We start from the raw sequence: 17,508 nt of genomic DNA, 5'->3' as shown, positions 1-17,508 counted from the left end.
CCGCCTCCATCGGAAATGCAGCCGCCGCAGCCGGGAATCGAACCCGCGCCCTGCGGGTCAGCAGCCGAGTACCTTAGCCACTAGACCACCGCGGCGGGGCAAGAACAAAGATGTTAGTTTCCTTTAGGTTGCTCGCCTTTTTCAGCACCACTAGCTTTTCGATGAAGTCTTGAAGATACAAGATAATCGGCCTATTCGAGCCTGATCTTCCAAGCCTCTGAATCCGGGCAACAGAAGTGCATTTAACGCCGAGCTTGCTGTGAAACGTTTCAGAGACGACTTTCTTTTTAAGATCAGAGTCAGTTTCTTCCGGCTGTTCTGGGATACCAAAAACAATCAAGTTTGAACGTCTGCCTCGATCTTCAAGATGGCCCCGCCGTGGTGGTCTAGTGGCTAAGGTACTCGGCTGCTGACCCGCAGGGCGCGGGTTCGAATCCCGGCTGCGGCGGCTGCATTTCCGATGGAGGCGGAAATGTTGTAGGCCCGTGTGCTCAGATTTGGGTGCACGTTAAAGAACCCCAGGTGGTCTAAATTTCCGGAGCCCTCCACTACGGCGTCTCTCATAATCATATGGTGGTTTTAGGACGTTAAGCCCCACGAATCAATCAATCAATCAACATACCAGCAGTTTCACGGCGGAAGCCTATGGCATCCTGCTTATTATACAACACATTAAACAACTCAAGATACAAAAGTCTACAGTGTAAACAGATTCTTTAAGTGTTGACAGGGCCCTGTCTTGTGGCAATACTGCAAGAACCCCACTTTCAACAAGCTCCTTAACGAAATCTATGCAGCTTTTAACCTAATACTTTCTATTGTGGGCAATGAAATAGTGGACAAGAATGCACGAGAAGCCGCTGGTCGGCAAACCATAGATATAACCTCTGTTCCGGGTGTAGATCTAAAACCTGTTGTACGTAGAGGTCTACGCAACCACTGGCAAGCTGAATGGGACAAACAAGTCGACAACAAACTCCACCTTGCAAAGCCCTAACTGAGGATAGTCATCCCACAAAAACTCAACAGATTCGCCGAAGTCACTATAACACGGCACAGAATAGGCCGCACTTATGGCAGATATAAACACCTTTTGACAGGCACTGATCCACCTACATGTATACACTGTGGAGAGAGTCTAACCGTTGTACATGTCCTCATACAATGTCCTGTGCTTCACCAAGCACGACTGACCCTTTTCAGGGAGCTCTAGCGGTATCATATCCAACTTCATCCCGCGCTGTTTTTATCACTTGATGCAGTGGTTGACTTTAAGAGACTTTTTTATCATCCTGGGAAAGTCAAATTTTTAACAGCGATATCATTGCATACTGGCCACCAGGCTGCGCCTCAAGTGTGAGGTACCGCCTGGTGCATGAAACAGAATGTCTGCGCCTTCGCAGTTCTTGCTCAGGCAAAGACTGCAGTCGTGAGGGTCTTGGACCTTGTCGACTCATCTATCGTCACAGACATTTATTGCCAACGAAATAAAGATATTTTAACAAAGTGACATTTCTTTTAAATGCACTGTGTTTTAGATATTTCATAAATATTTACTACACACCATTTGTTTTAATTTTTAGACTAATAACCAGAAAGGAGACAATGTTTGTACTGGCGCTCTGTGGCCTTAGATGCCCTTGCGCGATAAAACTTAACGTAATAATAAATAATTCCGTACCAACGAGTATACGTTGCTGCTCCGCAGCTTGTCAGAAATACCACCAGAAATAAAATCAGAAATACCATCAGAAATAGAGCGATAAAAAGCGTTATCTTGTGGCTCTATGTGAAATTGCTTAGGCTTATGGCAGCACCATAACAATTTTGTTCTGCACTGACTGTAGGATCTAAAGCATATTAGGAGTTCTGCACCTGGTCTAGATTTGGGTCACCTTTGCAATCTCGTCAGTTTTGACTTAGTGAATATTGTCTGCTGATGAAGTCGTGCCTTGTCACAGGGAAATAATCACATGATGTTTTTTACTCGTCTTGAAGCTGACGCCACTGGAGGCTGACGGTCAATTTTTGTCTTTGATGAGACGGCGATAAAGACCTGGTTACACGCACCAGTTGCAGCGCGTTACCACGTGTTTACGCGCTGACGCTCTGCAACGGGTGCTTGTGGTAGGGCCTTAAGGCTTCCGCGTTAATATCGTCAGAACCCGCCCACCACGGCGTGCGTTAACCATATTGTGACGTTGGTGCGCCAAAATCCTTGACCTAATTGTCATTTTTTATTAGTAAACGACCACTACTGATTCGCAGAATCCAGCGGGGAATGGCGCATCTCGCATCGAAGACTCCGCGATATCGAGAGATCAGCGAAATCGGGGTCCTTCGGGAGACGGCATCGCCGGTGACCCAAAGCCTTCGTCGTGCCATCAGCGGGCTCCGCATAGCGATGCCGTCAAAGTTCGCAAGCGGCTCGGCCAGTCGATGGCGCAGCTGCGCCGCTCGATGCAGCAAGTCGCTGACGAGACGGTCCGGCTTTGCAACTTCAAGAATGACATGTTCACGCTTCAGGACGAGACCTCACAGCTGAAAATGGCACTCATTATGGAGAAAAGGAAGGTGCGCACTGCTCTGCTGGCCCTCGTCATACGAAAGATTTGAGCTTGATGCATATTCTTGAGTGTAATTTCTAGCAAAGCTGTTCATTTGGAGCAGTTTGTCCTATTAGATACCTTGGTTGCCTAAAATTGAGTTATGTACAGCTTTCGCGCTAAAGAGCGATTGCAGCGAACCCTGTAAATGTCGCTCGTGCGCCTCCGTTCGAGTGCACTTGGATAACAACGTTGTTCTGATATTTTTTTTTCTGCACGAGCATTATTCACGCCGTCTGGCAAAAGCCCTTTTCTGAGTTTGAAGCGCTTGATTTATTCTCGGAATGTTTTCAACGCAGGGGTAACAACAACGTTGCTTTTCTTTTTTACTGAAACCACTGTAACAGCAAAAAAAGTGTACCCCCCGGCTATATTAGTACAGGACGTAACGAGTACAGAGTGCGAGAAAAGGCAAAGTGCAAAAACATGATGCCAGACGAACGCTTATGTCAAATACTTATTTTTGTTTTTATGATCGACGTTTTAAGTAGTCTTTCCGAAAAAAAAACGGATAAACGAGGGCAAGTAATTGGCCTCGTTATTAGGAAATGACAAGCGACTTTTCTTGTAGCATGCGGCGAAGGGATCCTCATCAGCACACACACACACACAAAAAAAACTAGGAGGGTAACCTACCGACACAATAAGGTACAGTACTCAGGGATTGAAAGGGAAAGGTTCACGGCTGTGTAATACATGTACTTTGGCTTCCATCTTCTACAGTTGGACTCATAGTTGCAAATTTTACATCAGAGTCACTTTTATCTGAAACGCTTACCGCAGATCCTACATTAAAGCACTCACAGAGTAAGTGCTGATGCCTAATTCAGGGCTAAGTAATACTCATACCTTTGCTTTCTGCGTCAACCGTTCTTCTTATCCCGATGTAATTTATACCAGAAGCATTCATATCAGTAACCCTTGAATTACATTCAGCATATATTTTAGGGGCTACATTTGTACTGACAAGACGCCGTTATCATGAATAAGTGGTCATGCTGGTCGTTTCTCTAAAAAAAAGACATTCTTCAATCCGTTAGAACTGTACATGTTTTATGAAATATCGGACCCGTAACGCCTCACCTCTACGGCTTTCCTAGGCGGAGTCTCTTTGGAACGAAACCGAGGCGACCAAGAGGCCACCCGGCATGTCGCCTCCACGACCTGTACTACGACTGTCCCGGTATTATGCCGGACCATCCGAGCACGAGGCTCCTCCAGCGCCGCCAGCAGCCCTGCACTTCTACATGGATGGTGACATTAACGCGGAAGGCGAGCGTGACGCCTCGGCTTTCCATCCGCTCATCGTGCCTTGGGACATGAACGACAACGACATGCCAGATTTCGAAGGTTTTCAGGAAAGCCTGGAGCAGTACATCACCTGTGGTGAGCTTTCTGCCCGTTGACCTCGACCCGGGTTTTTTTCCAGCTCAAACACCGCTGCAGGGAGAGTCAGGCTGGTGTTTCAACCTCGTAACCCGCTTCAAGGCGCAACCCGGTCCGGGCAGAGAGACGTATGCTCTTGGCAGCCTTGCTTGCCCAAGCCAGTTAGATACACGAAGTTTTGTCGGTGTGTATATAGGCCAGGCTTTCGTTCAATATTGCACAAAGGCGCCAACACGAAGACTGTACTGCTTACAGAGTTTGCAACTGAGGTTAGACGAAGGGTATACGGAAGGGCACACTGCCACTCAGTTTCCATGACGGGAACGGAGATATGAATTAGGTATGACATTTTCACTTTGTCAAGTAGAGCTAAGAGACACGGCATTTTAGCACCACTTTTTGTCTCACCATCCAAGCTACGGGCAGCGTTATCCAACACTCAAAATTTGATGTGGCCAGGGGGATCAATGCTGTCGTAGCTGAATTGATAGAGCATCGGCAGAGTTATCCGAAGGTTACAGTTTCGCACCCTGTAGATGGGAAATCTTTTTTGTTCACTTGACTTTGATGCATCTCAATAACGTCACCTATAATTCCATTGGCGCTTTTGTGTGCTAGTTCTAAATAATTTTGTGTATAGCAACAAAAATGGCCTTTGAATTTCTCCTTTTTTGCGATTGCAATTATTACAGAATCTCGGCCGATATTCACCGTCACCGTCATACCTCGCATATTGATAGATACTACTTATATATGTAAAAATGCATGAAGAAAAAAATAACAGCATAACTAAGAAGTGAATGATTATGGGTGAGGCGAAGCTTGGTAAATTGCAAATCCCTGTTCTTTCTGTCTATTCGTCCATCTCTCTGTCTGTCTGTCCGTCCATCTGCACCCATCTCACTATAGCACGCATCGGACGGACCGATGAACGCTTTGCCCTACTCATCATCATTCACTCCGAGGATATTCTGCGAATTCCGTATCATAACAGCGCCGTCTATCCTCTTTAATCGTCAGCTATACGGAAACCAACCACGCTATCTCGTTATATTATAGTTCCAAGGACAAGGGCATATATACACAGCACCATCTAGAGAAATTCATAAACTGCATGATAGAGGTGGCTACTTACTAAACAAACAGAGGAGGGAACGACCCACACCCTGAGCAGCTATGTGCCATTTTTTGTCTGCTCACTAAGAGCCATGGGCCACGCTTGTGCCGGTGATTGTGCCGGCGATACTACGGAGAGCTATTCATAGGCGCCATCGACTGCTCGCGGTACGCATATTTCGGAACGGCTTCAGCATATTTTCTATCACCAACTTTTTCAAATTTTCTTTCAAAAAGAATACAGCTTTGAGGCGCGTCAAAAAAAAAATGTCACCCTTTTTCTGTTTCACTTACGGTGCAGCGAGGAAAAAAAAGAACACGGGTCACAGCGTCAGAAGCCACCACGTGGCAGGAGACGCAGGGGGGACATTCCATGTGCCACAGTTAAAACAAAAACTGCGTCAGCATCTTCATTGTGGACATTTTCAGCGCGTTCTTCAAATACGAACACGTAACAATAAAAACGGTCTTTAGTTCACACCTGTCATTTTATACGTATGCGTTCTTCTCGAGCTTCTTTCTTTGTGCGGCAGCGGCGTGCTGAAAGTATCGAGCTACTTTCCGTTATTGGTGTAATAGTCTCATTTTTTGCTATCGCATTTATTGCTTACGTCTGGCGCCGAAACTGTTAATATTGCTTTTTTTTCTCTTTGCGGTTAGCTCATAGCGACATAGTAATTGACCCCAAACAGTTAACGTTAAAGTCTTCCACAATTCCAGCGGAAAGTGAGCATGAAACTTATACGTACACGCAATTGAAAATTAATCAGCAATCAGCGTTCTTCCCATGATATACAATGCTTTTCTTTGCAAAGTTCACTGTTAAAGATTCCCAGGTGGTCGAAATTTCCGGAGCCCTCCACTACGGCGTCTCTCATAATCATATGGCTGTTTCGGGACGTTAAACCCCACAAATCAATCAAATCATCAAAGTTCACTGAATCGGATAAGAACATAGTGTTTTTTTTTAGAACCAAAAGGCATCCTCGGTAAGCGTCTGGCTTCTCCCATGAGATTTCCGCGATTGAGAAGCACGCGTGCAACATGTTACGTTCATGCCTAATGGACAGTTTGCGATAATCTGCAAGTCGGCTTTCTTGTACGGCTTGCTTTCCAACCAAAAACTCTCGTTCACAGACTGCTTTTCTCGCTCATTCTGTTGTACTCGCGTGCCATCGCTGCACAATGAGCGAGAAAAGCACTCTGTGAACGAGAGTTTTTGGTTGGAAAACAAGCCGTACAAGAAAGCCGACTTGCAGATTATTTCACATTGTCGATTTTCGTAACATTGCGACGCAGGTGGTTCGTCGCCCGTCGAAAACTGCATGGACGGATGCAGCGCCCCATCCTCGCTACTGTCTTCTGGGGGGCCCGAGGAAGCCGTCGCCATTGACCCATGGATGCACACTCAGCACTTCCAGTGGGAAGACGAACATCACCGGCGCCAGCAAACGGAACATCATCGGATACGACAGCGCGAGCAAGAAGAGCAGCTGACAGAGCGAGAGGTACCGCGAGAGCAACGAGAGCAGTTCCTAATTGAGCAACTACGCAGCCTCTTAGGCTGTCCACGTACGCGCCGCCAGGAGCAGACGGCGTCCGCTTGCGCCTCAGCCACCGATGAAAAGCACGACGCTGATCAAGAGCAAAAAGTGGTGCGGCACAACGGCGGCCAACTCGATGACGTCAAAGATTCAAACCGACGTCGCAGTAGTAACGCGGCGAACCTGCAGTACGAAGAACTGCCACTGGACTGATGAAGAACGCGCCACATAACCTTTCGCTTGAGCGGATGTTTGAATGCATCGTCGAACTGCCCTAACATTGCGACAGTTATAGTATTGCAGCTATGACGGGTTGCGGTCCCTTTGCACCGCTCACGGCGGGCGAAAGGCTCGTTTGCTCGAAGCAGTGGGCACACTGAGAAGTGGTTTCACATAGGTGATTGCTGCTGAGCTGTTGACTCACCAACTGGCGGACCTACAATTGAACGTACTATGCAGAGAAATACTGGAGGACTGCTACAGCTGTATACACACAGTTCCAACACTCATCCGGTCATCTGAGAACGGCGAGCAGCACTGACTTTTGTGAAACCATGTCCCACTTCGTGTGTGCATTACTTTCCATTTATTTGTGCATTCATCGGAAGAATCCGTTGCGTAAGTGTTACTTAGGCAACTGTCTTCAACAGAACGTTCAACTGGTCCACCGTTAGCTCATAAAGGTTTCTTTGAAAACGCTCCACTCTTTTCCTGGAATAAAACATCCTTTCATCTGGTGTGTGCTGATGAACCTATTATTACTTACCGTGGTGGTCTATACTCTGTTATACCACTTTCGTTCAGTATACTACAATAGGTATCGGGTGCAAGAAACCCACATGCTTGCGCAGTGAAACGTAGTCCTCCTTCGGCGGAAACAAATTAGGAGAAAAGGGGCGTTGCAGCGGGAGACTGGAAGGAACGCACCAATTGGGAAACAGACATACGAGAGACACGCACAGCGTCAGAGAGAAACAGTCTCAAAGTGAAGAGTATCCGCCGGTGTGAGATTCTACCGATCTTCAGCAGAGCAACAGATGCACGCTTCTTCAAATTCTCTCTGTAGTTGCTTGTTTATTAGCTTTACTGCATTTTTAACTTAATAAACTAGCCATAATAACTAAAATTCCTTAAGCAGACGCTGTGAATACGGTGGGAAGACGATACGGCGCGAATGAATACATGTGCAGAGGCTAAGCACCCTTTCTATTGGCAGAGGGGCCTGTAGCCTCCACAGTGCTGAAGGGAACTTCTGAAACAGAGTATAGTGGCTAAAGTGCTCGACTGCTGACCTGAAGGCAGCTGGATCAAATGCCGACCGCATTCTCAATGGAGGCGAAAATGCTTCGGGACCGTGCACTTAGGTTTTGGTGCTCGTTAAAAAACCTCAGGTGGTGGTAATTTCCGTAGCCCTCCACTTTGGCGTATCTCATAATCATACCGTGGTTTTGGAACATGCATTCCGAACGCTTATTATTAGAAATTAGTGCAGGAAAAATTAAAAAAACGCATTTCTTGCGTACTGTTCAAAACGTTTTTTTTTTCGGGTATGGTATATCTCGCAACGTGCACCCTGAAAAGTTTTAGCAGTATCACGCGAGCACAGATCGCGCGATGTGTGAGCGTCTAATATCCTTCAATCAGACGAAAGCTGCCCACAATACGCCAGCGCACTGAGCACAATGAGTTGGAGTGTTGTCTTCTAGACTTACTTCATATCTTTAGGTAATCGTTTCGCAGCGCAGTACAACGAAGCACAAAGAATAAATGGTGAAGGTGGTACGCACGCGCAGAGAAGTGTAACTGTCTTAGACTGCCACATATGTTTTCTGCTTTCCGTAAGAGATACAATGCTTCTTGCTGCGTTATCAGATGGATGTGTGAGGTTTAACGTCCTAAAACCACCATACGAATATGGGAGACGCTGTACCGGAAGACTCCGGAAATATCGACCACCTGTGGTTCTCTAATGTGCACCCAAATCTGAGCACATGGGCCTACAGCATTTTAGCCTCCAAATGCAGCAGGCGCAGCCGGGATTCGATCCCGCAACCTGCGGGTCAGCGGCCAAGTACCTTAGCCACTAGACCACTGCAGCGGGGCGTGCTGCGTTATACGTTTTCAGTTCCATCATATATTGCTTTTAAAGTGAAAGCTGTTATGACGCCGTTGTTTGCGCCGTAGACGTCCGCCGCCACCGGTGCCCGTAACCGCTATCACACAAAAACTTAGGATAGAATGGTGTTGCAAACTCAGCCCTCTCCGTGGCTGAACCATGACTACAGAACCATGACTGTGCTTTAACAATATGCAAAAAAAAAACGTAACCACGTCGACGGATGTGATATAACGTTGTTGAGTAAAATACGAACCAAGCGTCACGCGGCTCAAATTCTGCAACCAGGCATCACGCAGCACGATTTCCGTAACGATTGGATCGTTGAATGCTCCACATTCTTTAAAAACTAGGGGACCCTAAAGCTTCGTCTTTAGAATTTCAACGCTATAGCGACATCCTGTTAATATAGTGCGTACTTCAAAGACTCAGTGCATAATATTTTCGAATTTACTATGCATATACTACGTGACCTTAAGGGAATAAGCGCAGTAACATGTGTGTTTTGTTGTGGGGTACCAGCTTTTAAACATGAAGCCATTATGGTAATCGCATATTTTGACACCCGTTTGCAATGGACGCTTGTACCATGCAATATTTCTGCAATATTTCATGTTTTGTTGTGAAGCATGTATAGAGGACGCGTATGTTTGTGAAGCATGAAAGCTACTTTCAGTGCATATCTAAGCAGAGGAAGTTGTTTTCACTGTTTCCACAATCAGAGGCGTGGCCGTGTGGTAGAACATCCGCTTGCCCGGTGAACAACCTCGGTGTGATTCACTCTTAGACCCAAACAACAGTGAGTCGGTACCAACTCTGTTCTATCATTCTTTTATTTCATTTATATTTTTCTTGATTTTTCGGTCACGCATATGAGGATGATTTTTCGCTCGCAGCTAACTACGCCGACGCCGGAATTACTGAGAAATGAGCTCTTTAACGTCATCGCGTCAAAAAGGCCTCAGCCAGCATTCCTCATCGTCATTGGTCAGAGCACTCGAGAATAGTCCCGGAGAATGGTGTGGGACGAATAGCCCGACGAGAGACCCTGGGTCATAACAAAGATTTGGAAGTGGGGTGGCGCAGTTTTCTTTCTGCTATCGCTGATCTTGAGATGTGAAAGTGTGGGTGAGCTGGCGGCACTCTTCGGCTTGTCGAGCCCGTCGGAGATAGGTTGACCGAGTTCTACTATCGGAAGCATCGGGGCGGTACTGAAGTAGAATTTCGATAGCAAGTGACGGCTCGCGTCCGTAAAAAAAGAAAGAAGACGGAAATCCAGCAGCTGCCGGTATCGCGGTGTTGTGTGCGAATATACGTTACTACTACTAAGTTGTTCTAAGAGAGAGAAAGGAAGAGAAAAGTGAGCCCCATAACTGTCTGCTTCAGGGAGCGACACGTCAACAGTAGCTCACAAGGGATGAGGGTGAGGAGGGATTAAAAGGATGGGAATATAGATGTAGAGAGAGAGAAAGAAAGATGAGGTGAGCCAGAGAGCGACGACATATCGAGAGGATAGGAGAGGTAGGAACGATGGAAACACGGCCACAGGAGTCCGAGGACGGCGCACCACTTGCGAGAGCTCTTGTTGGCGTCAGAAGGTGGCGTACAGCAAGTCCGGTAGGTCAGAGCTACACTGTCGTCGGAGGTCGGCGTCAAGAGAAGACCAAGGGCCAGCCCAGTTGGCCAGACCTACGCTGACGTCGGAGATCGCGTGAGCACAACCGGTCGGCACGAAATCTAGCGAGTGAGAGCGAAAATAAGGTGGAACATGGTTCCAGTTAGATGGCACGTACATTGAAGGCATATCACGAGCGTGCGGTTAAACCATTGTGTGAGCTCGTTAGCCCACGAGTAGTATGTAATTGTCGTTCGATGAATCGTGTTGCCTTAAATAGACCATATAGCTTTAACTACCTCAGAGAGGAAAGCACGTCCTTTGTCACTAAGGGGCTCTCAAGGGTCGCCATGTTGATGCATGAAGTGATAGGGGACAACAAAGGCGGCATCCCGAGCGGTAGCACTCGACAAAGCGGCAGTTTCAGAATAACGCGCCAGATGGCCTACATCAGCTATAACCCAGCGATTTCCAATCAGTGCCAATAAAAGGGGACCGTAGAGGTCAATGCCGACAACATCGAATGGCTAGGCAGAGCATGGAAGCGACTTCCATGCACTTGTGGCCCGTAAAGATGGCGGTTTGCGTCTGTCAGGACACTACCATATTGCGGATCACTAAGAAGATAGGCGTATATCTGTGACCACAAGCAGCGTGGAAATGACCAGTAGCCATAGAACTACCGATTGGAAGCTGTAATGAGAAAAGCCGTCAAAACGGCGCTCGGTTTGCCTGTGAGTACGTCAAATTATTTGTTGTTGCGGCTGGGTTCGCGTAATACTCTTGTTGAAATTGCCGAGGCTCAGCATAGCACAGAGAGAGCGGTTGCTGAGTACGCCAGCTGGTAGGTATATCTTACAGTCAATGGGAGAATTGGTGGCGACTCGTGATGGTGCGCGCCTATACGAGTTTTCACAGTGAACATCAGGGCTAATATCACGGTTCATCGGTTTCCGCGAATCGTGCACCCTGTGCATAATGTAGGGAGGCGAATGGCGAGAGCTATGGCTTTCTTGCGCGAGGCTAAGGATCAGGAGGAAGGGTCTGCGTTTGTTTACGCACCATGAATTAGCGGGAAATATGCTTACTCGGTGGCAGTGGTAGATGGGGAAAAGGAGCATTCGAAGTGCCACTTCCGTTTATACGAAAGATTCGAGGGCCGCTGAGCAGGTGGCTACTGCCTTAGCACTCATTGATTCGTAAATATTTTAGTATTTAGCGACTCTCGCTCTGCAATTAAAGCCTTCTCGAGAGGAGTTATTAGTGAACCGGCTTGCAGACTGCTGCAGGGTAAGGACATCACTCCGAATACCACTATATACTTGGTTTTCGGTGCACATGCGGTCAGTGGAGAGAGCCCCACGTAACCTCAACGAGGTGGCGCACAGGGAGGCACGAGGATTAGTTTGCCGTGCAATCCCTGATGCGGCTGAATCTCCCGCTCCGGAGTTTAGGGACCAGCTGTTAACGACAAACAATATACCCAAACATTATTACTTAAAACGCAGGGACTTCCCCTTGCCACATTCTAGACTTAACAGGCCACAGGCGGTGATATTTAGACTTCTGCAGATGCGGACGTACCCCAACCAGGTCGTCATGAATAAAATTGTGGGGTTTCTATTTATTGTATTAAGTGTGGGGGCTTGCTCGATTTTGCATGCATGCTCTGGCACTGCTCGGAAATGGCCGGTGCAGCATCTAACGCTGAACAGTGGTGGCAGCGAATGCTGCACAGTGACGCGCTGGCGGATCAACTCAGGGCTGTCCAGAGGGTCCGTGTGGTCGCAGATGAACTTGGCCTCTCTGTCCCGACATGGGTGCTGCCAGCATCAGTCCTAGACTGATCATCAGGACTTTAATTAAGGTCTCGCTCCATACCATACTGGCGGCTATCAGCAGAGTAGGTTTGGCGGTGAAGCAGTTGGTCGTGAATGATGTAACGGAAATATTGGCGCCGTAGAGAATCGAGGTAGAATCAGGGTGGATGTGCCATAGATAATCAAGAATAGATACGATTCACGGGGCACGGCGCCGTTTGGTGGCTATCAAATCGAAATCAAGAGATGAGAAGGGCCGGACGTAGGCCTGATCTGGAGGTAAAGATGAACGATACAAGGCTTCTGCATCAAAGTACTTGCATCCGAAGTGCTATACGTCGCGAATGTCATATTCCTGAATAGTCTTTCAACGTGGCCAGCCAACAAAGCGCCAGGTCACACGGGCGACCTTATTAATATAGCTGGTACGTTCTAAGCGCCCACAACAGAGCCCAGCACTCTTTTTCGGTCGCACCGTAAGTAACCGTTTTCTTAAGCGCGCGACATGCCCCAACGTTTCAACGGCCACAACGTATTATGGGTAGCCGGGCTTTCTTTGTGCGAACACAGCGCCGAGCCGTACGCCTCTGGCGTCTGTTTTTACTTCGGTAAGAGTTGTCGGATTGAAGGTTGACAGTAATAAATGGTAGAAAAAACGTTGAGACCACAGAAAGAAAATAATAAGAAAAAAGAAACAAAAACGGGGGGGGGGTTATAGGCACTTCTTTGAAGGGAGAGAGAGAGAGAGAGAGAGTGTGTGTGTGTGTGTGTGTGAGTGAGTGTGTGTGTGATTGATTGATTGATTGATTGATATGTGGGGTTTAACGTCCCAAAACCACCATATGATTACGAGAGACACCGTAGTGGAGGGCTCCGAATATTTCGACCACCTGGGGTTCTTTAACGTGCGCCCAAATCCGAGCACACGGGCCTACACCAATTCCGCCTCCATCGAAATGCAGCCGCCGCAGCCGGGAATCGAACCCGCGACCTGTGGGTCAGCAGCCGAGTGCCTTAGCCACTAGACCACCGCGGCGGGGCCGCGACCTGCGGGTCAGCAGCCGAGTACCTTAGCCACTAGACCACCACGGCGGGGCGATGTTTCTGTTGATGGCACTATACTAAGCGACAGTCTCTTAACTGCAAATGCTTTGAACGAGTACTTCTCCTCCGTATTGACGAATGACAATGACGAGACACCACCCATAGATATTCTTGATGATATTCCACCCATAGGTTCTCTCGATGTGAATGAAGCGGGAGTGCTGTGCATGCTTCTTGACAATGATGTAAAAAAATCGCAGGGTGTCGATGAAATACCGAATGTCTTCCTCCGGAGGTACGCCAATTGGTGCGCCAAATATCTTCCCATTATCTTCAAAAAATGGCTTTCGCGTGCAGAACTACCTCATGATTTGAAGCCTGTGAAAATTATACCTATTCCTAAACGATTGCCCGACGATTGGAAAAAAGGGAAGGTCATTCCAGTCTTCAAAGCTGGTAACGAAAATTCGCCTCTAAATTATCGTCCCATCTCATTAACTTCAGTGCCTTGCAAAATCATGGAACACGTCATATTCACTCACATTATCAGTTTTCTTGACAAGGTTAATTTTTTTCATCCTGCACAACATGGCTTCCGAAAAGGGTTTTCATGCGAAACTCAACTAGCGCTTTTTGTTCATGACCTTCATTCCAATCTCGATAATAACCTTCAAACCGACGCCATATTTCTAGATTTCACCAAAGCATTTGAGAAGGTACCTCACAAACGCCTGTTACTGAAACTCTCCCACTTAAACTTACATCCCGCTGTCTTAATCTGGATCCAAGAATTCTTACATAACCGTTCCCACTCTGTCCTTGTAAATGATCAGCTCTCCAACTTTATTCCAGTTACATCAGGTGTCCCTCAGGGTTCCGTCCTTGGCCCCTTGTTATTTTTAATATATATTATTTACCTACCAACGGACTTAACTTGTAACATACGCATGTGTGCTGATGACTGCGTTTTGTACCACACAGTAACGAATGTATCTGATCAAATTAGCCTCTAAAGTGACATTAACCAAGTGCAGCGTTGGTGTAAACGGTGGCAAATGGAACTTAATCCTAACAAATGTAAACTTGTGTCGTTTCAGCGTCGCCATAACCCGCTCACCACTTCCTACGTAATCTCTAACACTCCTGTTCAACTTGTGCAATCCTACAAATACCTTGGCCTAACTTTGTGCAGAGACCTAACTTGGGCTGAGCACATCCGGACTATCATCGCAGCTGCTAATCGTACTCTCGGCTTCCTAAAACGTCATCTGCGCAACACACCCCGCCATGTAAAATTATTAGCATATCAGTCCCTCGTAAGAAGCAAGCTTGAATATGCATCGTCAATTTGGAGCCCACAACACGCGTATCTCATTGCTGCACTCGAATAACTTCAAAACCGTGCTACTAGATTCATTCATTCCTCATATGCCTATCACATTAGCGTGTCATCTCTAAAAGAAGAAATTGGCCTGTCCCCTCTATCTTCCCGCCGCCGCATTGCCACCCTTTGCTTGTTTCATAAACTTTTTCACAGTCCACTTGCTATCGAACATTACATTTCCCCCCCATTTCGCAGGTCATATCGCATTGGCCATGTCTTCCAAGTTGCCCGTCAACGTTCCCGCACCGTTACTTTTGCTGCCTCATTTTTTCTTCGTGCAGCAAATGACTGGAATGACCTCCCCCACCATATTGCAGCAATCACCTGTCCATCAACATTTATGCATAGCGTCACAAGCCATTTTTCAAACTAATTCATGGCTTTTTTGTACGTTTTTGTAACCCCACCCCTTGTGTAATGTCCCCCTGGGGACCTTTAAGGTAATAAAATGAAATGAAATGAAATGAAACCAATGCATTGTTCACTGCTTGCCTCTTACCGTCCTATTTTGTTACTTTGCACCTCAACAAAACTCATAAAATACATTACGTTTAGGCACATTTGTGGCTTTATTGAAATGAATGGCCTCTGGAATAACCGGCTATACGGCTTCGGTTGCAAAAAATGAACTGTACTCGAACTACTGGAAACTTCTCAAGAAATAGCGGCAACACTGGACAACCAATGTCACATTGACATAAAATTCTTAGATTTTGAGAAGGCCTTTGAGCCTATATCCCATCAGAAGTTGTTATCAAAACTAAAACATATTCTAAAAAATGACTGCCTTCTTTGATGGATAGAGGCATATTTGACTAGTAGGTGGCAGACAGTTGTTGTTGAAGACGCTAAATCTGTCTCATCGGATGTGCAATCTGGTGTAGCACAAGGATCAGTCCTAGGTCCTCTATTTTCTCTACTGTTTATTATTGACATAGTGACAAACATACGAGTTAAAGCTCGACTGCTTGTGGACGACTGTATACTTTACCAAGAAATTCGCAGCGAAGTAGATCAGGCTCAGCTCAATTCATCTTTATCCGTTATAGCTACATGGTCCTTAGAATGGCGGAGGAGCTTTAACCTAAAAAAATAGTTTCGATGGTCATAACATGCAAGAAAAATCCATTACCCTTTGTATACTGCATCAGCGGTCATAACTTATCGTTTCTTACTGAATATAAATGTCTTGGCCTAGTGAAGACGTCGTAGTGGAATAGTCACAAAGCTTACATTAAAAATAAAGCCAAGAAAAAGCTTGGATATCTGAGGAGAGTTTTCTCTAAATGCCCGAGTAACATAAAACTACTGGCATACAAGACATACATTAGGCCACAGTTAGAATATGCTGCTCCTGTCTGGGTTTCCCTACCACCAGTCAACCACAAGCGAAATCAAGAGCATACAGCGAAAATCAGTCAGATTCATTTTCAATTCCTATCATCGTCACACATCCATAAGTGCTTTACTACAAGACGCAAACCTTGAACCTCTAGAGACACGACGCCATTGAGAACGACATAAGATGTGATACCTAATTCACTACGAACACGATAAAATAGACAAGGTTTTGTACATGAAACCGTGGGGCCGGTGCCCTACTCGCTCATCTCAATCGCTCAAATTAACAGTATATTCCTGCCAAACCAACAACCTTTTTTTTCCTCGTGCCATCCATCAATGGAATGCATTGCCTGAGTATGTACTGCAGAGCCCAATCATGTCGTCGTCTGTCCATGTTCTTACTAATCTATGACACAAGGTGTTTCAACACAAACTTATTCTTTTTGTTGCTGAGCTGAGCGCTCAGTAATCAAGTGCTGTTTTGCGCATTCGTGTCACGTTTTTTTTTCTTCTGTCGTAACTTTTTTTAGCTACGGTTTGTTTATTTTGTTCTGTTGTTTTTACGAATGTAATCGCTTGCTGGCATTTTCACCTGCAATACTTTGCGTTTTTTTTATAGTACACTGTTTCCAGTATTTCTTTCACACGCTGTAAATACTGTTTAAGACAGATCCCTTAGCTTTGTTTTTTTTCCCACAATGTCCATTCACAGTTCTTTACTTTTGTTTCTTTTAGCTTTTTGTACAACCCACTCCTGCTTATGGCTTGCGAAACAAGCCAGCAAAAATAAATAAATGAAATATTTAAATAAATAAATATCGCACAACGTGCTGCGGCCAATTACCATCGTATAGTGAGAAACTGTATGACACTTCTCACTTTTGCACTCGGAAAGAACAGTTCTGAGAACTTATGTTCAACTGCATCATACGCAGAGTATTCCGAAGCAGAAGGAAATTTTTTCGCACGCTCGTGATTTTCGCCCCTGTAGGCAATGAGCAAAGCTCGGCGCAGATCGCGTCGCAATGTTCTGGGGGCATGATTGTGATCAGTTTAGTAAGATCCCGTGCATGACGCGAATAGTCAAGTTTATTTGAGAGGTCTCGCAATGGCTAACAATAACGCTAGAATCTTCAGTACCGCATGTGTATATGAAGACGAACTTCGCCGCAAATCTTATTACCGACGACCGACGCCCTGTTCGCTGATATCAGTGTACAGCCTACATTGCTTGATGGAGTTAGAGTTTCTGTTTCCCGGCTAAAATTTCATCCAAATGAAGAATTTCCTATTCGACACGCCCACTCCTGTTGTCACCGATGTCACGATTTCGTGACATCTAATGGAGGTGTAGCACCTCAGGTATCCCCGGAAACCTCAGTGGAGTCAATCTGGAAAGTTAAAAATTATTTTGACCAAATTGGCACGTCCGGCTTGGGACATCGCCACTGAAACGTATTTGATGCATGCAATTTTATTCAAGAATACCAACGCATGCCAATAAAATGTCTGCATTAATAGGTTTATTCGATT

At 46.2% G+C, this 17,508-nt stretch overlaps 1 protein-coding gene across 1 annotated transcript in view; it reads left to right on the top strand.

The window, feature by feature from the left end:
- LOC142803381 (uncharacterized) overlaps positions 1-7,364 on the top strand; it is a 28,508-nt gene extending 21,144 nt beyond the window's left edge. The window contains exons 2-4 of the mRNA XM_075888503.1: positions 2,269-2,574; positions 3,707-3,992; positions 6,408-7,364. Coding sequence (XP_075744618.1) covers positions 2,269-2,574; positions 3,707-3,992; positions 6,408-6,865 — 1,050 coding nt within the window. The 3' untranslated portion in view covers positions 6,866-7,364. The remainder of the gene's footprint in view (positions 1-2,268; positions 2,575-3,706; positions 3,993-6,407) is intronic.
- Positions 7,365-17,508: the final 10,144 nt, after the last annotated feature.

This window comes from Rhipicephalus microplus, chromosome 3 (assembly GCF_043290135.1).
Source record: "Rhipicephalus microplus isolate Deutch F79 chromosome 3, USDA_Rmic, whole genome shotgun sequence".
NCBI lineage: Eukaryota > Metazoa > Arthropoda > Arachnida > Ixodida > Ixodidae > Rhipicephalus > Rhipicephalus microplus.
This window is presented reverse-complemented; position numbering and strand designations above follow the sequence as displayed.